The 22,925-nt window shown below is 38.9% G+C and overlaps 1 protein-coding gene and 1 long non-coding RNA gene across 2 annotated transcripts in view; both read left to right on the top strand.

Annotated features, from left to right (window-relative positions):
- Window positions 1-5,063, top strand: part of LOC139710835 (uncharacterized) — an 11,063-nt gene extending 6,000 nt beyond the window's left edge. Inside the window, exons 2-3 of the long non-coding RNA XR_011709483.1 lie at window positions 3,407-3,595; window positions 5,004-5,063. This is a non-coding gene — a long non-coding RNA (uncharacterized lncRNA). The remainder of the gene's footprint in view (window positions 1-3,406; window positions 3,596-5,003) is intronic.
- Window positions 5,062-22,925, top strand: LOC139710828 (solute carrier family 28 member 3-like). The gene is made up of 10 exons (XM_071622746.1): window positions 5,062-5,105; window positions 6,350-6,571; window positions 7,822-7,963; window positions 8,514-8,705; window positions 9,633-9,794; window positions 12,269-12,525; window positions 13,741-13,909; window positions 14,438-14,614; window positions 15,164-15,344; window positions 22,852-22,925. The coding sequence occupies exons 1-10, from the start codon at window positions 5,062-5,064 to the stop codon at window positions 22,923-22,925; spliced, it is 1,620 nt and encodes a 539-aa protein (XP_071478847.1).

Raw genomic sequence — 22,925 nt, 5'->3', positions numbered from 1 at the left:
AGTATTGTTGTTTATTGGAATCCAAAATAAAATGACAGAAATGAACTTTGTCCGCCGAAATAGAGCACGTAAGAGAGAATTTACCATTCCTCTATATTCCGCACCCATCTTTTATAGTTGTCACAAAGAATCGATGCCCTGTTAGCCGCATACTGTAATGAGGATTCTTTTCATTATAATACCCACCTATACAATAGTAGAATAAAAGGATTATAACAAAGAGCTTCAAGAACCGAGCGGTTGTGACGCAGACGGATTCTTGCAGATCATTATAATCATAGGGTGTGTCACCTTGACCCTTATTGAAGAGTGATGACGTTGGAAACAGGAATTCTAAGGTCTGTTCTTTAAGTTCCTTGAACTTTAATCACAGGTCGTTAAAAGTTTTGATATACAAATCAACGATTCTTCCACGAAATTCCTATATGGCCTCGTATCATGTCCTTTGAAAACAACAGGACACCTGAACCAATAGATAGAAATGTATACCATGCAATAAGTGAACCTCAAATTTACTTGCATAATGTGTTGTGATTCCACCATAATAAGTCGATATTTGAAGGGCAAGCGCATTTGAGAGAAACCTGAAAAGCATACTATAGCTGGTATACCAAGATCCGCGAAGTTTGTGATTACCAGATTCGGGCAGTGCATGCGTATCGATGTAACATGGGCCTCAAACAACAATCGAGGGGACACACACAAACACACCTCGACGCACCATACATACAGATTTTTTTTTGTCATGTTTATGATATTTTCTTTCGAATTCTTTTGACGTCACCAGCGTTTTGACAATGAAACGAATATTTGCAAGCATTCACCTTGATCAACGTGATTAGCCTGAAAACGCTTTGTCGTGCAAGATAAACTTATGAAGGTACAACATGACATAAAAGACTGCTGTAAACTATAATCTCATAAAGCATGCTTAAAGGGGAAGGCTTGTAACTGATCAGTGGGAATCAGTGCGAATGCTGCGGGATGATTGTTCCAATTCTTGTGGGATTCATTTAAGAGTACATTACATATCTATCGTTGTGTGAAAATTATTTGCTTCAGAACGGTCTCATATTCAAGTAATGTGCAGCTTAATGCCCCGTCACTGACTAGGCATGCTAACCTGGAAACTTTAAGCAGCACATTACTTGAATATGAGACCATTCTGAATTAAATAATTTTCACACAACAATAGATATAGGCCCTATAATGTACTCTTGAAGGAATCCCGTAAGGATTGGAACAATCATCTCCTATACCATTTCCACTGATTCCCACTGATCAGTTACTAGCCATCCCCTTTAAATTGATCACACACACACCCTCACCCACCCACCCACCCCCCCCCCCCCACACACTGTCGATAACATGACAGAATGGTACCAATAATCACGGCAAGGATATTGTCATCACTATACAATCTATGTCAATATACATTTTATAATAATCTATCTATATTCGTCTTTGTGCAATCAGACCTTATTGTTCCCCAGTAACCACTGTAAGCATCATTATCAACTTTGGCTCAGACAGATATATTGGTCTTCAAATCGAATCTGTGTTTACCTTCTCCTGTATACATACAGGGCCTACGAATTGTAAATGCATGTTGGCTTGTAGTGATTTACATGATACCCTATGTAAGCATCACTATGGGCCTAGTGAATATCAAGATACATGTATTTTTCTCTTCAGATTACTGGGATCCGTCCACACACACACACAAAAAAAACCTTCCATGCCAACCAATATTATGTCCATGACACATCTGTCAATCACTGCTACTGTTCGATTATTATCATTATTAGTCTTATTATTATTATTGTTGGAATTAACTTTCAAATGCATTGAACATCAATTTGCCTATTCCAATGTTGTAATTATGAAAGCGTTAAACGTTCCTCGGAAATCTATATATAACATGTATTATACTTTTGTTTTCATTTGGTACTTTTTTTTTCCAGAGTTGTATGATTCAGTGATGCTGTATTTTGGGGAATTCCAATCGCCAAATACAATTTTATTGCTATCAATTATCATCATTGCAACCATGTAAACCTAACTCAGAAATTCTCCTGCGCAAATAATTGTGAATGTGTTCCCTGAACTCTGAAAAGATTGAAAGAGACTGTTGCCTGCATCTTCCAGGGGTGTAGGCCTTTCCTAAGTGTTGGACCTTATTATTGACTATTGATAAGAGCAGACCGGTGAGACGGGCTGCTGAGATAACAGAGAATTTATTGTTTACATTGGATCGCTCCATTCCTCTCATCTAATACGTGGAGGTAGATGTTGGATGCAAAGAAGAAGAACCTACGTATGAGAATTGCCTATGTGTGTACAGGGAGGTGAGACGAGTCACCTCCCTGGTGTGTATGTATGCGTGTTCGAAAGCGAAAACAAATATTCAAACGATGTTATGCACGGGTGAAAATGTGATTTCATTGAACGGCAGTATATGGCATTGATGTCAGTGTAATTGATTAATGTGTTTTTTTTTAAATATTATATCATCTTAGTACACGCTATATGTGGCTCTTATATTTCAAGTCCATCAAATCCATGTATAGGTTTCCCATTCATTTTCAAACTTTTTTCATTCAATTTCACAAGTTTTTACTTCAATTTCGTCGCGGGATGTCGGGAATAAACCAATCTTACTTTCAAATTCGTCTTTCGTCGTTCATTTTCAAATAAAGTCCATTCAATTTAGTCATTTGGCATACATTTTCGTCATTTACAGTTCAAATTCGTCAGTCTCACTCGCAGCACTCAAAACAGCAGGATCGATTTCGTCTTTTGTCAATCATTTTCGTTAAATTTTCATTCATATTCGTCTCATATCTCTATCCGGTGTGATTTCCCAGTCATTCATGTATTTTTTTCTGTAACCGTTCACATTTTTCATTCAGGAGTTAACATGCACTCAAGTATTCCCCTCCCCCCCCCCCCACACAGACACACAGACACACAGAACCACTGATACAGACATACACACACAAGCAATCCGAGTACACACTGATACAAACAGACATACCGTCTCGCATACGACAACATCTGGCTAATTTGAATGAAAAATTCATGAAATTGTGTGAACAAAAACGAATTTGATCTTCACATTCTGCGATCATTCAGCGGGAGGGATGAATTTGAATGACAATTGACGATTTTGAATGCTATATCTTCGAAAATGTTTGACGAAAAACGAATTACAATGACAATTGGCGAAATTGAAGTTAGGATTTGCGTTCCACGTGCTTCTCGGGACGAAATTGAATAATAAATATTTGAAATTGAATGACAAAAGTGCAAAAGAGGATGGGAAAACCTATCTTAAAAAGAAAGTCAGGTTATAGATGTTTGTTTGATGAATTACAACGTATTTCCATTTCATCTGATTTGACAGGTGCTCAAACCGAGTGACTCTACCGAATCGAACACGTTCGATAACCCAGCCTTCTCGACCGATCACGGTGATATCGATCCATGCCATCAGAATGGACTGCATGACGATCGCGCCAGTTCCTCCACGGCTAATGCAGACGATGCTTATGAAGCTATGGAATCGATAACTCCCGTCGTATCGATAAAGTCGGTAAGGGAAAGAGAGAGAGAGAGAGAGAGAGAGAAAGAGAGAAAGAGGGAGAGAGGGAGAGAGAAAAAATATAAAATCTCTCTCTCCATCCTCTCTCTCTCTTTGCATATATATGATATACACAATATAAAACTTATATATATATATATATATATATATATATATATATCATATATCATATATACAACTTATATGTATATGACCAAACAACATGCGTACATATACAGATGTATATTATATCTGCCAATATGTCTATCTATCAAACTATATCTCTCCCCCTCTCATCTCCAATTCTCTCTGTACGTGATGATATGTATTCAAAGTGTGGTAACACATAATATGTTTGACGTTCATCCAGTCTGGTTGTATGAATAGAATAATTCAATATTTTGTGGAAGGTGGTTGTACCACTCGTCACTTCGGTGAACTTCCCGCAACCACAAAATATTTGACGATCATTATTGTCCTGCGGAATGTCGTAAATGGATGAGTCGATGAGACTGTGCGAAAATAACATGCAAGAACTTTGGTAACCTCGGTTGTTATTCAGTAACAATCAAATTCTAAAGAATTTCAAACCGACCAATATAAAAAAACAACAACATACAAGCTTATGAATAAGAGCCTGAAACACAATGGATGAAGTTCCGCCTCTCCTCCCGTGCGCGAATTCAAACGATGCTCCGGAACGTTCACTATGAATACACAGACTTTGTGGTTTTTGATGTACAGGTTGAAGGGACATACCGTATTTTCATGTACGTTCAAGTTGACTTCAACCGAAAGATTAAAATCAAATACCAGCACATATAAGCGCTTTGAATTTTCACATGAGTAAATTAAAATTGGTAAATTCGCATTGATTATCCGAGACCGTTATGTTATGTTGGGTCTTTGAAATTCTCCCCTTTGGTTTGTGCATTACATTAGTGAATAAAGATTTCTCTTTGAAGGTCATATTGCTTAGTTAGTGCAATAATTATCATTTGAGGGAATCTTTATCATAAACGTGAATATTTGTGTACATGTCCATGAGAGACCTATAGAGCAATGGAATCGTCTAGCTGATATAATTTTAACCAATGTCAACACTGCAGAACTTTGAAATGCCATCAATTTCTTATATCATGTTCAATTCATTAAAATTCCACGATCTGACAATTTCTTTGCTTTGTTCTTTAACTGCATTTTATTTGCGTCCTAATGTAATAGGAAGTGGCTTTTCGTTGGAATGTTGCCAAAAGTGCTTCGAGGTTTAGTTTCCGCTTACAATACATTAGACTGTATTGGGTTTGTTTGCGTGATTGTGTGTGTGTGTGTGTGTATGTGTGTGTATGTGTGTGTGTTTGTGAGTTCGTTGTGTAAAAGAATAGGTATTTATATCTTGTATATCTTTGTTCCCTTCCAGCAAAGTCCTGATAATAACAACATACAAGGTCAAATAGCGGAAGATGACGGGAAACCAGATGCGGAAGAAGAATCTGAGGGTTTCCAAAATCGGTGCTGGCAGGTATACACACATCAATTAACATTTAACAAAGATAACCTGTTGATCTGAACTGATTGAAGTATAATATTACATCCCAACTACCTTTCTAGAATTTGAAATTATTATGATTGGTGTATGTAGATATTTCTTGTTGACATTGATGCATGTGTTGCAGTGAACTAGTTGCATAATATAATGTTATTGACTTTGAAACATTGTTATTGTTGTTCTGAGTGTGTGTGCGTCTGTGTGTGTATGTGTGCGTGTGTGTGTATGTGTGTGTGTACGAGGGTGTGTGTGTGTGTGCTGAATATCAATTAGCAGTTAGCGTAGCCTATGATATGAAAATTTGGGCACATCATCATCTATGGAATACGTTCATTGGCACAAAGAAAAGTTACTAGTAGACGATTTGGAAACATCTGACACCCTGAGTTGGTATTTATATAATATTGACTGGCCTCGAGGGAGATACCAGAAAATATTGCCGAAACTGAAAGAATATTGCCCGAGTCGAAGACGAGGGCAATATTCATCTGGTATCTCCCTCAAGGCCAGTCAATATCATAATCATTTGCCGCCTCATGCTGAGTTCAGCTTAACATCATCATAATCATCCGTTGTAGCTGTTGTTGTAATTCAGTTGTTATATGTATTGTTGTCGCGTAAAGCCTGCCCATGTCTTATTGCCTCTTGACCTATAAGTTATGTTTTTGTCACTCAATATTAAATGTACTATGTCGAGATTGCTGTTTCGATAATAGCAGAGTCAGTGCCTGTCTGTGAGATTCTTTAAGTGAATGTACTGTCTTTGTTGTTTCAGATTATTTTGATTTTGTACCACAATAATGATAATTTAACTGAATTATTTGTGCTCTTCCAGATTTTCCAATATGGTCTGACAAATCTTAAATACACCCATCTGTATATTCTTCCTAAAATACACATCAGGAGCAAAATGTTGCCACAGCTGAGGCAAATATCTTCGGCATACTCACAACAATAGGGGTCTGTTTTGACATTTAAGCAAAATTACAAACAAGCGCGAAGTCCATTTGGAGCCGTTCTTTCTACTTTATTTGTATGGTTATCAAATCTATGTAGTGCTATGAGTGTCTCTCGTAAAGTCTATAGAACAATGTATCTGATAAAATCTTAAATGTCGAGGAGTAAGAGTATTTCTGCCATGTCAATTCCGCTCAGAACATTTATAGCGTGACTGGTCGGATCACGTCATTTTGCACGGAACACCACACTTTCATCAGCTACGCAATTTACGCCTTCATACTATGCCTGTACGCTGCCTATCTCATCTACGCATGCATCTACGACTTCGACGAGGCCTTCGTCATCCTCATCATCACGGCAGTGACAGTTTTCTGTGTAGCGTACGGACTCGTACGGGACACCAAGGGCGAGCAGATCTACGAGAATATACTGGAACCGCTTTGGAATGTCCTAATTCGAGGCCTTTACAGAGCAAAGTGGTAGGGACAAAATGAAAGTGTATCATGCATCTGTATGTCACAATCACTGTTACATATTTTCTGGCATGCAGTGAGCAATAAAACAATGATGTCGACATCTCGTGTAGATATCACCATTGACTGTAAATGGGTCACTTGTCATAACATGATGGCCAAAGAGAGATTTTATGACAGTACTGGTTGTCGGTGCATATAACGATAAGATTGAATGAACCTAAGTATTATGGTACAGATGAAAACACTCTGCGATATAAAACCCGAGCAACTGATAATATTTCCCCCCCCCCCCTCGCTCTCTCTCTCTCTCTCTCTCTCTCTCTCTCTTTCTCCCTCTTTCCCATTTTGCTCTCTTTTATTCTTTCCTTTGTCTGCACTTTTTTTTTCAAAATATGGGGTCAAGGCTAGATTTATGATTATAATCTGACTACAATGATCTCCTTTTATCCGTCCCATGGTAAAAACTAGACCAACAGATTGATGTACTATGACAGATTAGTTTGTTTGTTTGTTTGTTTGTTTCCATCTGAGAAGATGGCTGGCTAGCCCATATTCAGCTACGTTAAGCTGATAAGAGATAAACATGTCTTTTTTTTTGGTCGACGAATGGTTGCGATATTGTCGTAGGGGGAGCTAGGCTTCAAATTATTGTGCTGTGAGAGAAGGTATCTATGTCAGAAAGTAAAAACTATATGAACTTGACAGTATACTGTTGACTATAAATCATTTAAGCTTTGTAAGAAAAATTAAAACTTGAAATTTGAAACAATAAAAAAACCAACAAACAGAATATTTCTGATAAACAACTTTCATCTCGAAATAACAATCCATGTCAGAATAGAACTGTCCTGCTTGACATTACGTCAGTAATATTAACTGCAATGATAATGCTTTATATGAAAAATATCATGAGCCTATTAGTAATCCATTCTTGTACCATTTGTGGTTCATTTGAATGATATACAGTCGACTCCCTGTATATAACGAATTCTGCGGGACTGGCAGTTTTATCTTTATATTTCTCTACATCGAAATTTCGTCATAGCCAAAATATACATAGATATACATAACTTATAATTTGAGGGCCTAAATTATTTTTGTATTTACGAGAGTTTCTTGATAACCGTGTTCGTTATAACGGGAGTATGTACACTGTACAACCATTTTATGTGTTTTCATCTTTCTGTTGAACTATGTGTAATGTATTACAACCTCCTTCCTCCCATCTTTCTCTACCATCTTCCATGTTGTAGGATTGTCCTGGTAGTCGTGCTTGCTGGTTTTGCCGTCTGTCTCTACTTTCTGACGAGAGAAAACCCCATACAGCTCGTCTCATTTGCTGGTCTGGTCTTCTTCATTGTGTTCCTCTATGTCTTTTCCAAGTATCCTGACCGAGTGAGTGAATTCTTTTTTGTAATCATCATATAAATTTCGTTTATTGTACATTGTGACATCAATATGTATGCACTTATTTTTTTGTGGAAATTCATATTGGTATATTTCTGTTGGAGACGGAAGAATAAGTAAATGAATAAGTAAGTGTGTAAATAGGTGAATAAATACATGAATAAACATACAAATAAATAAATAAATAAATAAATAGATAGATATACAAATATATATACATGAAATCTATTATTATCTAACAAAAGAAATACTGTCAACTGGTCAAGCAACTGACTGTTCAGAATACTAGTAATGGTATCTGCATTATACTTGCACGTAAGTGCGTGTACCTCTGCACTTGGAAAGGGTTGTTTTTAATAGAAGGGCTATTATTTTTTAGATTTAAAAAAGGAAAACATTTAACCTGCAGCTATCATTGTCATTTCATATCATTATGCAATATCATCTTCTTTGATGTAACATCAAAGAAGATGAAAAGAAAAAAATGTAAACAAAGAATGAAAAAAAAACCCGGTAGGCCTAATCCTCTTTTCCTCAGGTGAAGTGGCGACCTGTGATCTGGGGGCTCGTCCTTCAGTTCATCTTCGGGTTGCTCATCCTTCGCACATATCCCGGCTATGTACTCTTCCAATGGATCGGCGATGTCGTACAAAAGTTTCTCGGCTACTCGGCGGCGGGATCGGAGTTTCTCTTCGGCGAAGATTACAATGAGCACTACTTTGCCTTTGCGGTGAGTCAACTTATGAACATGGAAATGTAATATTTTACATCTATATTCGTGTTTCACTGTTTGTTTAACTTTCTTCTTCCTGACTAAATCTGTTTATCAATTCAACATTCATTCAATTATCTTGCTATCCATCCAATTATTCATCAATTGACAGGTTACTGTCTGCTAAGTTTCTTGGCTTACGAGTGCATAAAATATTATTCTGCGGTGTGAACTCGTGTTTACTTGATTATATACTGTGCTCATCCAATGGATTTGTGAAACAAAAAGGCAGTTTGTATTCCGCAGCTTACTCCAGCATCTTGCATGATTAAAACATATCGTTGGTGAAGATTTGAACTTTTTGTTGGCTTTGGTTGTGTCACTTGGCCTTCAGACGGAGCTCTGGATGTGTGTTATCGGACCAAGGGAAATCGCATGGCAAAAGAAAATGAAGAATGCAAGGCTGCATGATTGATAGTGAATTGATAACGAAAGCCTAAAGTCTTCATTTTATATCTATATTTACCTTTTCTCTTTATACACTTGAACCATGGAAATTCCTATCATTGGTCATAATTATGCACGCCATAGTAAGCAGATATAGCATTAACACTGTATTGAGAAAATCGCTTGAATATTTGCACTTTCGCACATGATACATCAATATCATACAGTTAGAAATAACCCCTTTCACTAGTTCTATATTCCTACAGGTTTTGGTAATTTATGAAATGAACACTTAAAGGGCTCATAGACAGTGGTTTGGGTGAAAAGCAACATTTTTATTTGTAATATGCAATTAATTTAAATTTAACGAAATTGAATTTTGGGTTGATCAGATAATTTCTTTAGCTAGAATTCAAAGTTTAGTCGTGGGTTTACGTCGTCTCATCAGGACCGATATTTTTTACGTAATACTGCTTACGTCATACTCTCCACACCCAGGTCCTACCAATCGTCCTCTATTTCAGCAGCGCCATCGCCATCCTCTACTACTGGGGCGTGATGCAGGTCGTGATCGAGAAGATCGCCTGGTTGATGCAGAGAACGATGAGGACGTCGGCGTCGGAATCTCTAAACGCTGCCGGCAACATCTTCATCGGACAGGTGGGTGTGGTTTAGTCAGTCCTGCCATATGTTTCAGTATCAATTTCAGTTTCAATTAATTTCAATATTATTTCTCAAAAAAAAAAAAATAGCACAAGAAAAAAAAAATCATTGGCATAGTCTACATACTCGAGCAGGATTCGAACCTACGACCTGTGATCATGAATTTGACTGAATACGCAGTACCCGCTACTTGCTGAAAAAGAACTAGAATTGGCTGTCGAGCGAAAGCTCGGTGGTCTAGTGGATAGCCCCCGTTCCACTATCACGATTTGGACCCCGATCTGTCCCGATCTAGCAGATCGGGAGAGAGCGGCAAAAGCGTACGGGGATCAGAAGCATCGTAGCAGCAGCGTGTGGAGGTCGGGGTTGGAGCGGGCAGTTTTTCAGATCGGGAAGAAATTTTGAACCGGTCCAAAATTTCTTCCCGATCTCCCCGATCAAAATTGACATATTTTTAATCGTACGGCAAGCGGGGAGAGCGTAGTGACAGCGTAAACGCAGCGGGGAGAGCGTAATGACGGCATAAACGCAGCGGGATGAGCGTAACAAGGTCTTTCTGAGCGTAGTAACATCGGCACAAGAACGGGAAGTAATTTTAGCTGTAATTTTCGAAGAAAAAGAAGAGATGAAGAAAAAGAAGAGAAGAAAGCAGCGAAGCAGCTACCCAAAAGGCGAAGAAAGAGAGACTGCACGTCATGCTGAAAGAGGAGGAAGAGGACATAGTAGAATTTTGAAGAATATGAAATCATCTACAACTGGAGGAAGACGGACTATAAAAGCAAGGACATCAAGAAAAATCCTTTGAAAAATCAGCACGTCCTTGTTTATACAATGCATTGCTGCAAAAGAACCGTGAGTTGAGGAGGCTCTTCAAGTTCAAGTTCAAGTTGATTTATTTCACTTCCAACAAACAAATAATAAAAAATACAAAGAAACGCTCATATACACAGACGTCATGAAATCAGTACCACAATGCGATGAACAGAATAACATTGTAAAAGAGATACAGGCAAATTATCAACAGAGATACAAATAACAGTTACGTCACTGTGGTAAATGCATACAAAATATTGCTGGAAATGGAGTGGACTGCTAAAAAGCAGAGCTTGTAGTATTAGAATGCAGTCCCCTCATAGAGAAAAATATATAATTGCAAAAAACAACAATAACAAATTTCCCTAAGCGGTAGCAAAAAAAAAAAAAGACAGACAGAGTAATACACACATACATGCACACATACGGACGCACATTAACAAACACATGGCGGCTCTCTTGTAAGGAAAAAAATTGATGAGAGGATAGAAAGATATAGTAGTGAAGAAGGTAGTAAGTTCGAGGTGGACAGGGGGGGGGGGGGGGAGGAGGGGAGAGGAGAGGGAAATGGTGGGTCATAACCAGGGCACTGGAGGCACAGAAGCACGGGCTCGCTGATGAAGAAAGAGTAGTGAGAATAACGAAGCAACAACAACTTTGAAAATCAAAAGTAAAAAAAGAAGAATGAATCTTCGAGGTCCACAGTATATTTCTTCGGTTCTGCATGCTAATAAGTTGACTGACTGCTGACCCACAGTCGAATCGGGGTACATCGGGGCACATCGGGCACTTTTCAGCTCTCTGAACGGGGTAACAGCGTGATAAGATCGTATAGATCGTTCAGAGCGTAGATACAGCGTGCATTGATCGGATAACATCGGCAACATCGCACTGACAGCGTAGCTACATCGTTCTAAAGCGTACCGGCAGCGGCAGAGATCGTAATGTCTCATTCCCGATCATCGTAGTAAGAGCGTAGCAAGCACTTGGTAGTCGTAACTGCAGCGTACTTAGAGCGTTCTAACATCGTACTGTGTCCAGATCGGCTCAGGTTTTACCCGATCCTTCCCGACCTGAGAAAATTGTCAAATCGTAGCGAGAACGGCATAGTGGAACGGGGGCTTTAGAGGCCTGTTGAGTGATCAGGAGGTCGTAGGTTCGAATCCAACCCGAGTATGTTTGCCCATGATTTTTGCACTTATCATGGCTGCTACGAAATACTGGTAAATTCGGTGGTAAGTTACATCAATTTATGGCAATTTGTCAATCAGTTACAATTAACATTTGTCCCTGCTGTCTCCCATACTCTCGCTGCTGCCCGTATTTTCCTCATCACACTTTCCTTATGCCGTTTCCCTCCTCCACTCTCCCTTTTCCAGAGTCTTCTTTCACCAAACAACAGTCCTTTCGAGGACAACAAATGGCCTACACATAACTATGATGCATGCCGTAAACATCTCTTCCTCATTCATATCACCATGCAAACTTTCAGACGGCACGTGTATAAGCACGGAGCAAAAGTATTGATTAGAGGTTAAGTTTGCAGAATCTGTTTGTGAAATGACCTGTGTAATCAAAAGAGATGTTTCCTTGGTTGAGCCCAACGGCTGATACATCTGTAACCGCTTTATGTTGTTTCTAAATATCCGACTGTACAGACAGAAGCCCCGTTACTCATTCGACCTTTCCTGAAGGATATGACTCGGTCGGAAATCCACGCAGTGATGACCGGTGGTTTCGCCACCATCGCTGGGAGCGTGCTTGGCGCCTACGTGCTGAGCGGTATCAGCGCGGCTCATCTGGTATCGGCGTCGGTGATGTCTGCCCCCGCAGCCCTGGCGGTGTCGAAGCTCTTCTACCCTGAGACGGAAAAATCAGCCACTGCCAACTGCGAGGATATCGTCATTGAGAAAGGGTAAAACTGATGTAAAATTGATTCAAATTCATTCAAAAAGATGAAGTATTTCTTATCATTTTGAGGTTGTAATATTGCAGGGCCATAGAGGGAGCTGTCGCTGTAGCCTTTGCGCTGGGAAAAAATTAAAAAAGCGAAAGAAAACCCTTAGCAAGAGTTAGGAGGGCTACATCCTCAAGATCCCTAAAGGGTGAGGTTGGGTGGGGAAGGGAATCTTGACCAAATCAACCACGAACATTATCCCCTAAGGCAAGTCAAACAAACAAACGAACGAACAAAACAAAACAAATGACAGGATATGACACATCGTTATAGGCCTAATCGTCTGTCCTTCTGTTAGATAGTCATGTGTTCTAAGGGGATATGACATTGTCTCGATTTTAGCGCCACATATCAGCCAATGATAATAGTCATCCTATAACGGTAGCATTTCCTTGTTGTGGAGGAATCTGCTGAAGGGAGGGCGGGGGAGTAGGTGGTGTCTCGATGTGATGACTGCTGGAAGGAACTTTGTTTTTATTTTCATTCGTTTTCTTTTTGCATTCCCCCCCCCCCCTCTCTCTCTCTCTCTCTACTGAATCTCTATTGTGCACGTGTCTGTTTTTGTGTACGTGGACCAGCTGGTTGAAACGACAACGTTAGTTTTAAGAAATGATAAAGTACAGAGGACAAAGAAGAGAGAGAACTGAAAATTTTGACATGATTTTGTGATATCAAGATTTAAACTTGGCTTCTCTTAGTTTTTCAGCTGTTATGATGGAAATGATCGAAATTGTTCGAAATGACGAGGACAACCAGGACCTAAAAAATTGTCAGTGCAGTGCAGACCAACGAATGAACTGACGTACTCTTCCTCTTCACACTTGAATGTAATATCATGCTCAAATTGATTAGATGAATTTTTGCGTCGAGTTGTTTAATGCAACTGATTGACAAATTGCCCTATGACGTTACAGCACTGAATTGATGGGCCTTCAAACTCAAACAGGATTCGAACCTACGAACTTCCTACTCACTGGACAGTCGTCTAAAGCCACTAGACCACCGAGCTTCTGCCTGACAACCAGTTTTGGTTCTAATATTATGTAGCTTGCAGCGGTTACTGCGTAATTATTCAAATTGATATCATGCCCCTCAAACAATGTAAAGATGATTTTTGACAATTGACAATTGCCTCCGAAAATTATGTTACTGTGCAATTCAAAATCTTTTCAGGAGCGAGCGTAATTTCGTGGAAGCCGCTTCGAACGGAGCGTCGATGGCCATACCACTGGTACTCAACATCGCAGCCAACCTCATCGCCTTCTTGTCGCTCCTCGCTTTGGTCAACGCTCTCTTGGGGTACTTCGGAGGTCTGGTAGGCTACCCAGAGCTCACCTTTGAGGTAGGCATGAGTCGTTTGAAAAGAACAAAATATGTGCGAAGTGTGTCGAATTGTACAGGCACACGATGCTTGTCCAAAGAGAGCACCAAAACCTGTGTATAAGTAGTTAAGGTGGCAAAGCAAAGGGTTAAAAGAATGGTTTTTGAGACAGATTGTAAAAACAACGATAAGAGAGAAATCACTCTAGCCGTAAACTGCGCATTTTTTTTAATGTTGGAACACCGTATTAATGTACATGCAAATCGTTTAATTTGATTCAATATGTTGGCCTCTGATATTTCAACATCATACATCACCCAAAGTAAAAGTTTTCAGATGAGTAAAACCTTAGTACGTTTCCGAAAAGATTGTGTAACGAACAAATCATAAGTGATGCATGTATAGTTTACTAAATCTGCAAATATACACACCTTAATGACGATAAAAAAATACATTATAGGCTATAATTTTGGGTGTTGTTTGTCGAGAAAGTATGAACACAATCAAATGTGACAATACAATTAATTCATAGACTCGTTTTGTTTTCAGCTTATATGTTCATACGTCTTCATGCCTCTTGCCTTCATCATGGGCGTCGAATGGAGCGATTGCCGAAAAGTTGCCGAACTCATCGGAATCAAGACGTTCGTCAACGAGTTCGTCGCCTACGACGAGCTGGCGAAACTGATTGAGAACAGGGAGAACGGGCTTGAGCCTTCCTTGTCGGTGAGTTGGTAGATACCACCGGAAGTCAAATTCTCATGTCTGATGTATTCATACTTACACGAGATATGTAATTCACGGAGTCCATTTTGACCAAGGTGTATAAACGGATACCTGGTTGATGTACCGGTAACTATGATGTTGCAACAACGTGCTCTTATAGGAGCAGAGTGATCAGGCTAACCTCGGTAGCCAACATTATGATTCAATTCAGATAAGTTAAAGAGAAACTTTTCTCCGTGTTCAAGCTGGATTTGATGAAAGTAATGAAGTTCGGCAACCACAACTTCAGTTGTTTTATTTCTTTTTAGACGCCTACTGAAGTGTGAAAGCTGTAGAATTGTAATTTTTTAAAAATAAAAACCAAACATGGAATCATTAATGTCATTGTTTATGTAGATAATGTAGTGACTTACACAGTCAGGATAGCTAAATCATTGCAACTCTACTCAAATTTAGCATTTCGCACGGCTTGATTTTGTGGTCAGGTCACTATCACGATTTATGTTTTATCTGAGATTTATTTGAAGATTATTCAATTCATTTTTTCAGTTGCGTTCTGAGGTGATAGCCACGTATGCGCTGTGTGGCTTTGCCAACATTGGATCTATAGGTATCCAGCTCGGCGGCTTGACACCCCTTGCTCCCGAGAAACGGGCCGATCTGGCCGCGGTGGCTATCAGAGCGCTCGTCGCTGGAACAATTGCCTGCTTTATGACGGCTTGTATCGCTGGTAAGTCATCTCAACTTCGACATCATTCATTAATAACGACAAGAAACAAGAAATACTGCAACCGATGATTAATGGAACTAAACTTTACAAATCTTTGATGCATTTTTCTTTTTGTGTGTACGTAATAACTATGAGGCATCATGCTCTATTCGTCGAATAGCCTGCTTTTTTAAAATCATGTTATGTGCTTAGGACAAAATATTCTAAATAGTACTTACAAATTATAGGTTTCGAACGTAATATGCATATCAGCACTTGAATAAGCGCAATGTCGCTGTCAAAAAAAATTGAATAGCTTTGTACGTAGTACATGTAAAGGTGTATTCGTGACGATTAAGGGACGTTTGCTTAGGCGAGATTTGCAATGGTTCAGTTCTACGTGGTCTATATAAAAAAAAAAGTGTTTTAAAATCCAGCTGAAAGAGTCCTATGAGTAAACCATCTGCATGTAGTCAACTACATTGGTGATGCGCTCCGTCGGAATGAGTCAAAAGTCGCAAAAAATGAAATCGTAGTTATGCCTATATGTGAATTCTACAGACTCTAAGCTTTACACTGATATATAATACAACTCATTTCGATATCCCTATAGATCATAAAAACGAATATAAACTACGTTTATGATGTCAGCCCATTTTCTAAATAACGGAGAAAATCGCTCTCAAAGTTCAGGCTACGTTCAAGCTCACAACCTGTTTCTTTCACGGGACGAAACAATACAGCAGTCCTGCTTAGCGACGGCGTTTACGCTCCATCGCACGCACTACCGTATAAGGCGATAGCTTGGGTATGTAAGATAATTAACCAATCGCAGGACATGTCGGTCATTAACGATTCTGACCAATACGGCAGCCCGAATGTAAACTTCGGCGCGTTTGTGTCCATGCCGCTGCCGCCGCATGAATGAGTCGGTACGCGTTGTGTGTCAGCTGCGTTGTGGTTTGCCGCAAGTTTTTAACTCACAAACAATAGGAAACATTAAAAAGAAAAAAAGGCACGCAATGCGTCTCATACGAGAAGCGTCTTTTAGCGACGGCGTTGATCGCTTCCATTCTCCTCCCATGTTGTTGTCAATGGAAACTAAAGAGGATAAGTTTAGCAAGTACCAATACCTAAATAGAACCTGAGAACCTATTGTAGGCGGGCACGCAATGCGTCTTACGATGAGCGTCTTTTAGCGAGGGCGTTCATCGCTTCCATTCTCCTCCGATGTTGTTGTCAATGGAAACTAAAGAGGATGCGTGATAGCATGCAAGTACCAATACCTAAATAGAACCTGAGAACCTATTGTAGGCGGGGGTTCAAAAGACAGCATCGGTAGAAAAAGTCAATGAAGTTAATTAACGATAGTCGTCTTTTGAGATCGTGTTCTTTGCGTGTACTAAAAACCCTCAAATTACGCACATGGTCGTAATGTTGCAGAGCATCAAAGACTGCTTTCGCGTCTGTTCTGCTGCAGCTGTATACAGCCGTAACATTCTGAATTCCCGCCATATTAGGCACATTTCCTTTATAGGCGTTGCGTGCACAGTAATTAGCGCTTATCACGCTTGCTAATGCTGCACATATTATACGTATCAGAAGCAAAGGTTGATGTAAACTTGACAGCTCCACGTTGGGTTTACAACGATTGTATCATAAATATACGTCTTATTCTCAGTCACTTTTGTAATACCATAGCATATAAAAACCATTAACTTGTAGCTTAAGCTGAATGTTTTTTTTTGTTTAACATCACATTTGCAGTTACAATCTTTCTGCATTTGAGAAGTGGAGTATAGATAATAATACTGACAAATATTCGGAATTAATACTTAGGCCTTCTTCATTTCGTTTTGTATTCACAAACCTTATCAGAAAAAATGATTGCTTGCCCGTTTTTATTTCGTAGTGTGTCTCAGTACTCCTGTGCTTATTTTTAAGGGTGTGCCTCTCTCAATGATTGCGATTGATGTTCAACTATTTCTTTCACGCAAGCTTGAACAGGAAAAAGCTAAAATTCAGGAAAGGAGACGAGTTTTCTTCCATGAAATACAATCATTAAGACACACATCTATTCCCGAATGTTGTGTGATTGTTTATGTGCTAAAGAATTGCGTCCACTACATGAATCAGGCACTATACAAAACGGTTGAAATCTACTGAAAGTCGAACTTCGTTTTTTTTTTTTTTATTTCATTTCCATTTCAAGCGGGGATAGACTAGAAATTAGTTTGTCTATACTGGCAGGAGAAATCAGAGTTTTCCGGTACATGCTCCGCATTTAAACAGTCGCCATATTTCGTGGTCAGAATCAGATAATGGACACATAATATATTATAAAAATACAAATACAAAACAACGAATACGCCATATGTACAAACATTATGAACTTCAATGAATTAAACTTACCTGTGACATTCTGCATAGAAAACAAGCATGCCGATTAAATAATATTTTAATAGAATTAATAGAACACACAGCGATCATGCGTGGCAGATCAAATCAAGTTCAATTGGTGAGAAAGCTAAATGAAGTTAAAAAGTTGACTTCTTTTCGTTTCTCTTTCAATTCATGAAAACAGAATTACATTGTATATCTATTGAAGAGGATTGTCTCTGTTGCGAACGATCGCCATATATAGCACTGTTAGTCTTCTGCGCAAATCCGAATCCCTAAATACTTTAATTTTTGCTTGATAATGTAATAACCCTGCTTATAACTTTATAAAGGACTCGCAAATTAAAAGTTTCAAACCGTATACTAAAAGATTAGTACACGGTGTATTTCAAAAAAACATTTTGAATGCGTTGTGTGTTAGCATGTTAATAGCATCAATCTGCCTTTTATTTTCCGTACGTAAAGCGCACAGAAACGTAACCAAACGTTATGAAATACAGTGAAATGCATTGTACGGCGTGGTACTATCATTAGAAGTATATCCCATTCCTTTTTTTTTATTTGCTTGAAGCAGTTGTCAAACCATGTGTCATTTACGTAGCGACATCACTTAGGAATTAGAATGTATGAAGATAATCGTTACTCATTTATTTTGCGCTACTATTATAGCATTTACATTTTTCAACTTTTATTGACATGCAGTACTATGTTACTGTATGGTTACGATTACGAATGTTGGTTATGAATTCAAAAGACTGGTTTATTAATCGAACTATAAAGGTAATAGGCCTAGCTGTTTTTGAAAGTAGTTCGATACAAATTCAAAACGCAATCGAAGTCATCGTCATAGGGGGAACTGATAGCTCTAGAAAACTAGTTTAGGCTAGTAAAGATTGCCGTATGCAATCTTTGTAGAAAGTTTTGACTTAGGCCATCTTTTGAGTATTTTGAGAAATTTTACAAAGAATTATTTGTTTTGATTATGTCAAGAATTAGTTTGAACTGTGAGAATGAAAAGGCGTGGTTACCCAGACAATGTCGTAGGTCGATTAGACATGATGGGTAAAGTGAATTCATGACTTGACTAATTTTTACTGAATTGATGATCTCTTCTGTAAACCATCAGTTATGTCTTGTAGATGATACCTCTGTAATCGAAGTCAAAATTCTTTTGAGCGATGAGACGAAAACCAACAAACAAAATGCTGTGTATCATTGCTCGAGATTCCAACATTCCCGACCAACAATAAGTGGCAAATCAAATGGAATGTTATGTTGTGGGACAGCAGACTGTGTTACAATTTTTAAATGTTTCGAATAATTGTTTAAAAAAAGAGAAAGTGAGGCAAAGTTCAAGAAATTAGAAAAAGCACGTAAATGCAGGCGATCATGTTTGATAATCAAAGTAAGAGATTACACTCGGCCGTGCGGATGTATATGATTGCCTTATTTACATGTCTGATTTCTGTAAACTATGTTATATTTAAATTTAAGTTCCCTTCCCTCCTTGATAAAAGTTGTGTTGGGTTTTCGCTATAAACATTTATTAGGAAACGCTGTAAAAACGACAACAAATGCCTACTATACATCAAGAGATGACCTATACATACATGAAACAAAAATTCTGTACGTTCTGATATAATGCAACTGCTTGTTTGTTTGTTTGTTTGTTTGTTTGTTTGTTTGTTTTAAACTACCATGGTCTTTGTCGAGGGAAAGATGAAGAAAAGTAGTAGAGTGTATCACTCTCAAATCCGGATGATTGCGATAAGTGTGTATCCCCGCCCTTTCTATACAGGTAAACGATTTAAGCTTGGTATGCTATTATAAAAGCCTGCATGTGTCACGCGGAAGAACTGATTCCGTGATCACTTTTAACCTTTCATAAAATTCACGTTTTAAGATAGTAACGATAGCTTGTAGGTGATAGGGAAGTTAGCGTCCCTGACTGCGGTTCTGAACACAAAAGGGGACTGAAAAATTCTTTTACAAATTAGCAGACATAATGCCGATCCTCCAACACTGTTGCTCCATTCCGTCACTGATTCTGCTATCAATGGCGAAGAAAGAATACTGGTTGCGTGATTATCCACCCCTTGATAGCAGGAAGTTTACCTTTCATCAGTGGCGTATCTACGGAAAACGGCGCCCGGGGCAAGCGCGAAAATTGCGCCCCTAATTTCTGAAAGTGTTCATACCCCAACCCCATCCCGGTATAGGGACTTTAAACAAAGTCCACATGATATATGCTTTTTCAAGCACTTATAAAAGGGTTCTTTTTCAGGGTGATTTAAATGTAATAAATTTTGATAAATCTTGGCAAGCGAGCGCAGCGAGCGAGCCGAAAATTTGTGTATTTCAGCTTACAAAACATGGAATTCTTGTCATTTTTTGCTTATCAAATCTTACATTCTAATCAAGATATAGTGACGACCTTATAGATAACTATACCAACAAGCTGAGGACTGATAATATTCTAAATTAGTACGAGCGAGTGAGCTGAAATTTGTATATTTCCACGTCATCGTCACATTTTGTTCTTATCTCTCTCTTTTTTTTTTTTTTGATAAATTTTGGCGAGCGAGCGTAGCGAGCGAGCCGAAAATTTTCGTATTTCAGCTTACAAAATATGGAATTCTTGTCATTTTTTGCTTATTAAATCTTACAATTCTAATCAAGATATAGTGACGACCTTATAGATAACTATACCAACAAGCTGAGGACTGATAATATTCTAAATTAGTACGAGCGAGTGAGCCGAAATTTGTATATTTCCGCTTCATCATTACATTTTGTTCTTATCTTTTTTGATTTGTTTTTTTTGCGCCCCCCCCCCCGAATGTTCGAAAGCGTTGGCGTCCTCTTTTGATCCAATTGGCGATCGCTTCAGAACGAAAGAAATTGCAGCCGCTGCTCCGTGTAACATTTTTCCTGCTAAATATAAAATGACATGTGTGAACACTATAGACATTGTCATTTTGTCCGCGTCATCGTCACGTTTTGTACTTATCTTCTTCTTCTTCTTCTTTTTTTGATAAATTTTGGCGAGCGAGCGCAGCGAGCTAGCCGAAAATTTGTGTATTTCAGCTTACAAAACATGGAACTCTTGTCATTTTTTGCTTATTAAATTTTACAATTCTATTCAAGATATAGTGACGGCCTTGTAGACAACGATTTATACCAACAAACTGTGGAATTGAAAAAAATACTCTAAATTGTACGAGCGAGTGAGCCGAAATTTGCATATTTCCGCGTCATCATTACGTTTTGTCCTTATCTTGCTTGATTTTTTTTGCGCCCCCCGTATGTTCGAAACCGTCGGCGCTTTAATTCTTTTGATCCAGTTGGCGATCGTTTCAGAACGAAAGAAATTGCAGCCGCTGCTCCGTGAAACATTTTGCCTGCTAAATATAAAATGACATGTGTGAACACAATAGACATCGTCATTTTGTCCGCGTCATCATCACGTTTTGTTCTTACCTTCTTTTTTTATATAAATTTTGGCGAGTGAGCGCAGCGAGCGAGCCGAAAATTTTTGTATTTCAGCTGACAGAACATAGAATTCTTGTGTGAACACAATAAACATTGTCATTTTGTCCGCGTCATCATCATGTTTTGTTTTTATCTTGTTTGATTTTGTTTTCTGCCCCCCCCCCTTCCGGGCGAGTTTTATTTTCTTCTTCTCCTTCTTCTTCTTCTTTTCTTTTTTCTTTTTTTTTCTTCTTCTTTTTTTTTCTTCTTCTTTGTTTTTTCCCCGTTTTTTTGCGCCCCCAAGGAGTGGCGCCCGGGGCACGTGCCCCCCTTGCCCCCCCCCCCCCCCCAGATACGCCACTGCCTTTCATTGTTTAAGGCTTCGTTGATGCGGGGTTTACTCGGATACAAAGCGTGGACAGTGTCGTTCCGAGTTCTTTCATTCGAAATTCCTCAGAATACGAAATTCAATGGGCAATTAGCGCTGCTACTTCGCAAAGCTATTAGCCAAATTCTTTGCAGACTTGACCTCTCACATGTCACGCAATACACAACAAACAGCTATCATTACAAACATTCTGATTAAAAAACAAAACAAAATGAAGAAGCACACTTTTGAGTAGCGACACAGCTTTCTGTCCCTTCCTCAAATAGGTCCTACTTCTAATAAATACACAGATGACAAGAGTGAGAATATCCTCCAAAGGGAACACAAGCTATTTGGGCATTAATAATGTTTGTCTTCCGATTTCTCTCCATGCCGTCACGGCCTAAACCAACATAAGAAATAGGGTAATAAGTTTTATTAACCAGGGAAATAATAGTACGCATTACATACATTTGGCGAATTATCACACGCATTGTCGACTTTATAAAAACAAGAATAATTGACAACTTAGGCCTTACTATATCTCCAGAGATGAACTGTAAACCAGGGAACGAAAGTTATGATTATTTGAATGATTTCACTGATGACGCCAATTAATAACGTTATAAGAGTACACACACGCATAAAGAGGTTTCAAGTTCGATATGTGATAATTGTATTAGCTCATAGATAAAGTATCATAAATTTTGCGTGATCGTTCGTTGAAAATAAGTTTTCACCGCGATTTGTGCGTCACATCAATCACCACTTCATGAAATGGAGTGCATGTATCAAACGAAACTCGCTGGTCATGCAGTCGATGGCCTCACTATTATTGCGTAATTCTAAAGCCCTCGCCGCTTAGCCGCCGACGCCGCCGCGCGCACCATGCTTTGTTTTGTCTTAAATGGGGTCAAGAGCAATGCCTCATTAGCATACACCCTAGCAACGGAGGCGGAGTCTCGATCAGGCAAGAACAATAGGTGGGAAACGCAACGCAAAGGCGAGCGTTCGAAAAAAATGTAAGCGAAAAAAATTGTCTCAGAAAAACTGTGATTTGGGACACTTGTACTCATTTTTACACGCTGAAATTTTCTGTACAAACAGATAAAACATCAAGGAATCAAAATCCGTCATAAAAAATTTTTGACCCGAGCAGTGCTTCCCCTTCAATTTCGGCTCATTACGGGAAAACTCCCCGTGCGACTTATGACTCATTTTGTCGGAGCGCCACACAATAGATCCTGCTCCCCGCTGATGTACACTATTATCCTATATTCTTCATTGCAGGAGTGCTATACGTTCCTGAGGAGGTTCTTCCAACAAACTCGACCACACCTATCCCCATGACAACCATCTACTGA

The sequence above is a fragment of the Diadema antillarum genome, unplaced genomic scaffold (assembly GCF_040938485.1).
Source record: "Diadema antillarum isolate AM-2024a unplaced genomic scaffold, OU_Dant_1.0 seq00001573_RagTag, whole genome shotgun sequence".
NCBI lineage: Eukaryota > Metazoa > Echinodermata > Echinoidea > Diadematoida > Diadematidae > Diadema > Diadema antillarum.
The sequence above is the reverse complement of the archived record's forward strand: the minus strand, read 5'-3'. Positions and strand labels throughout refer to the sequence as shown.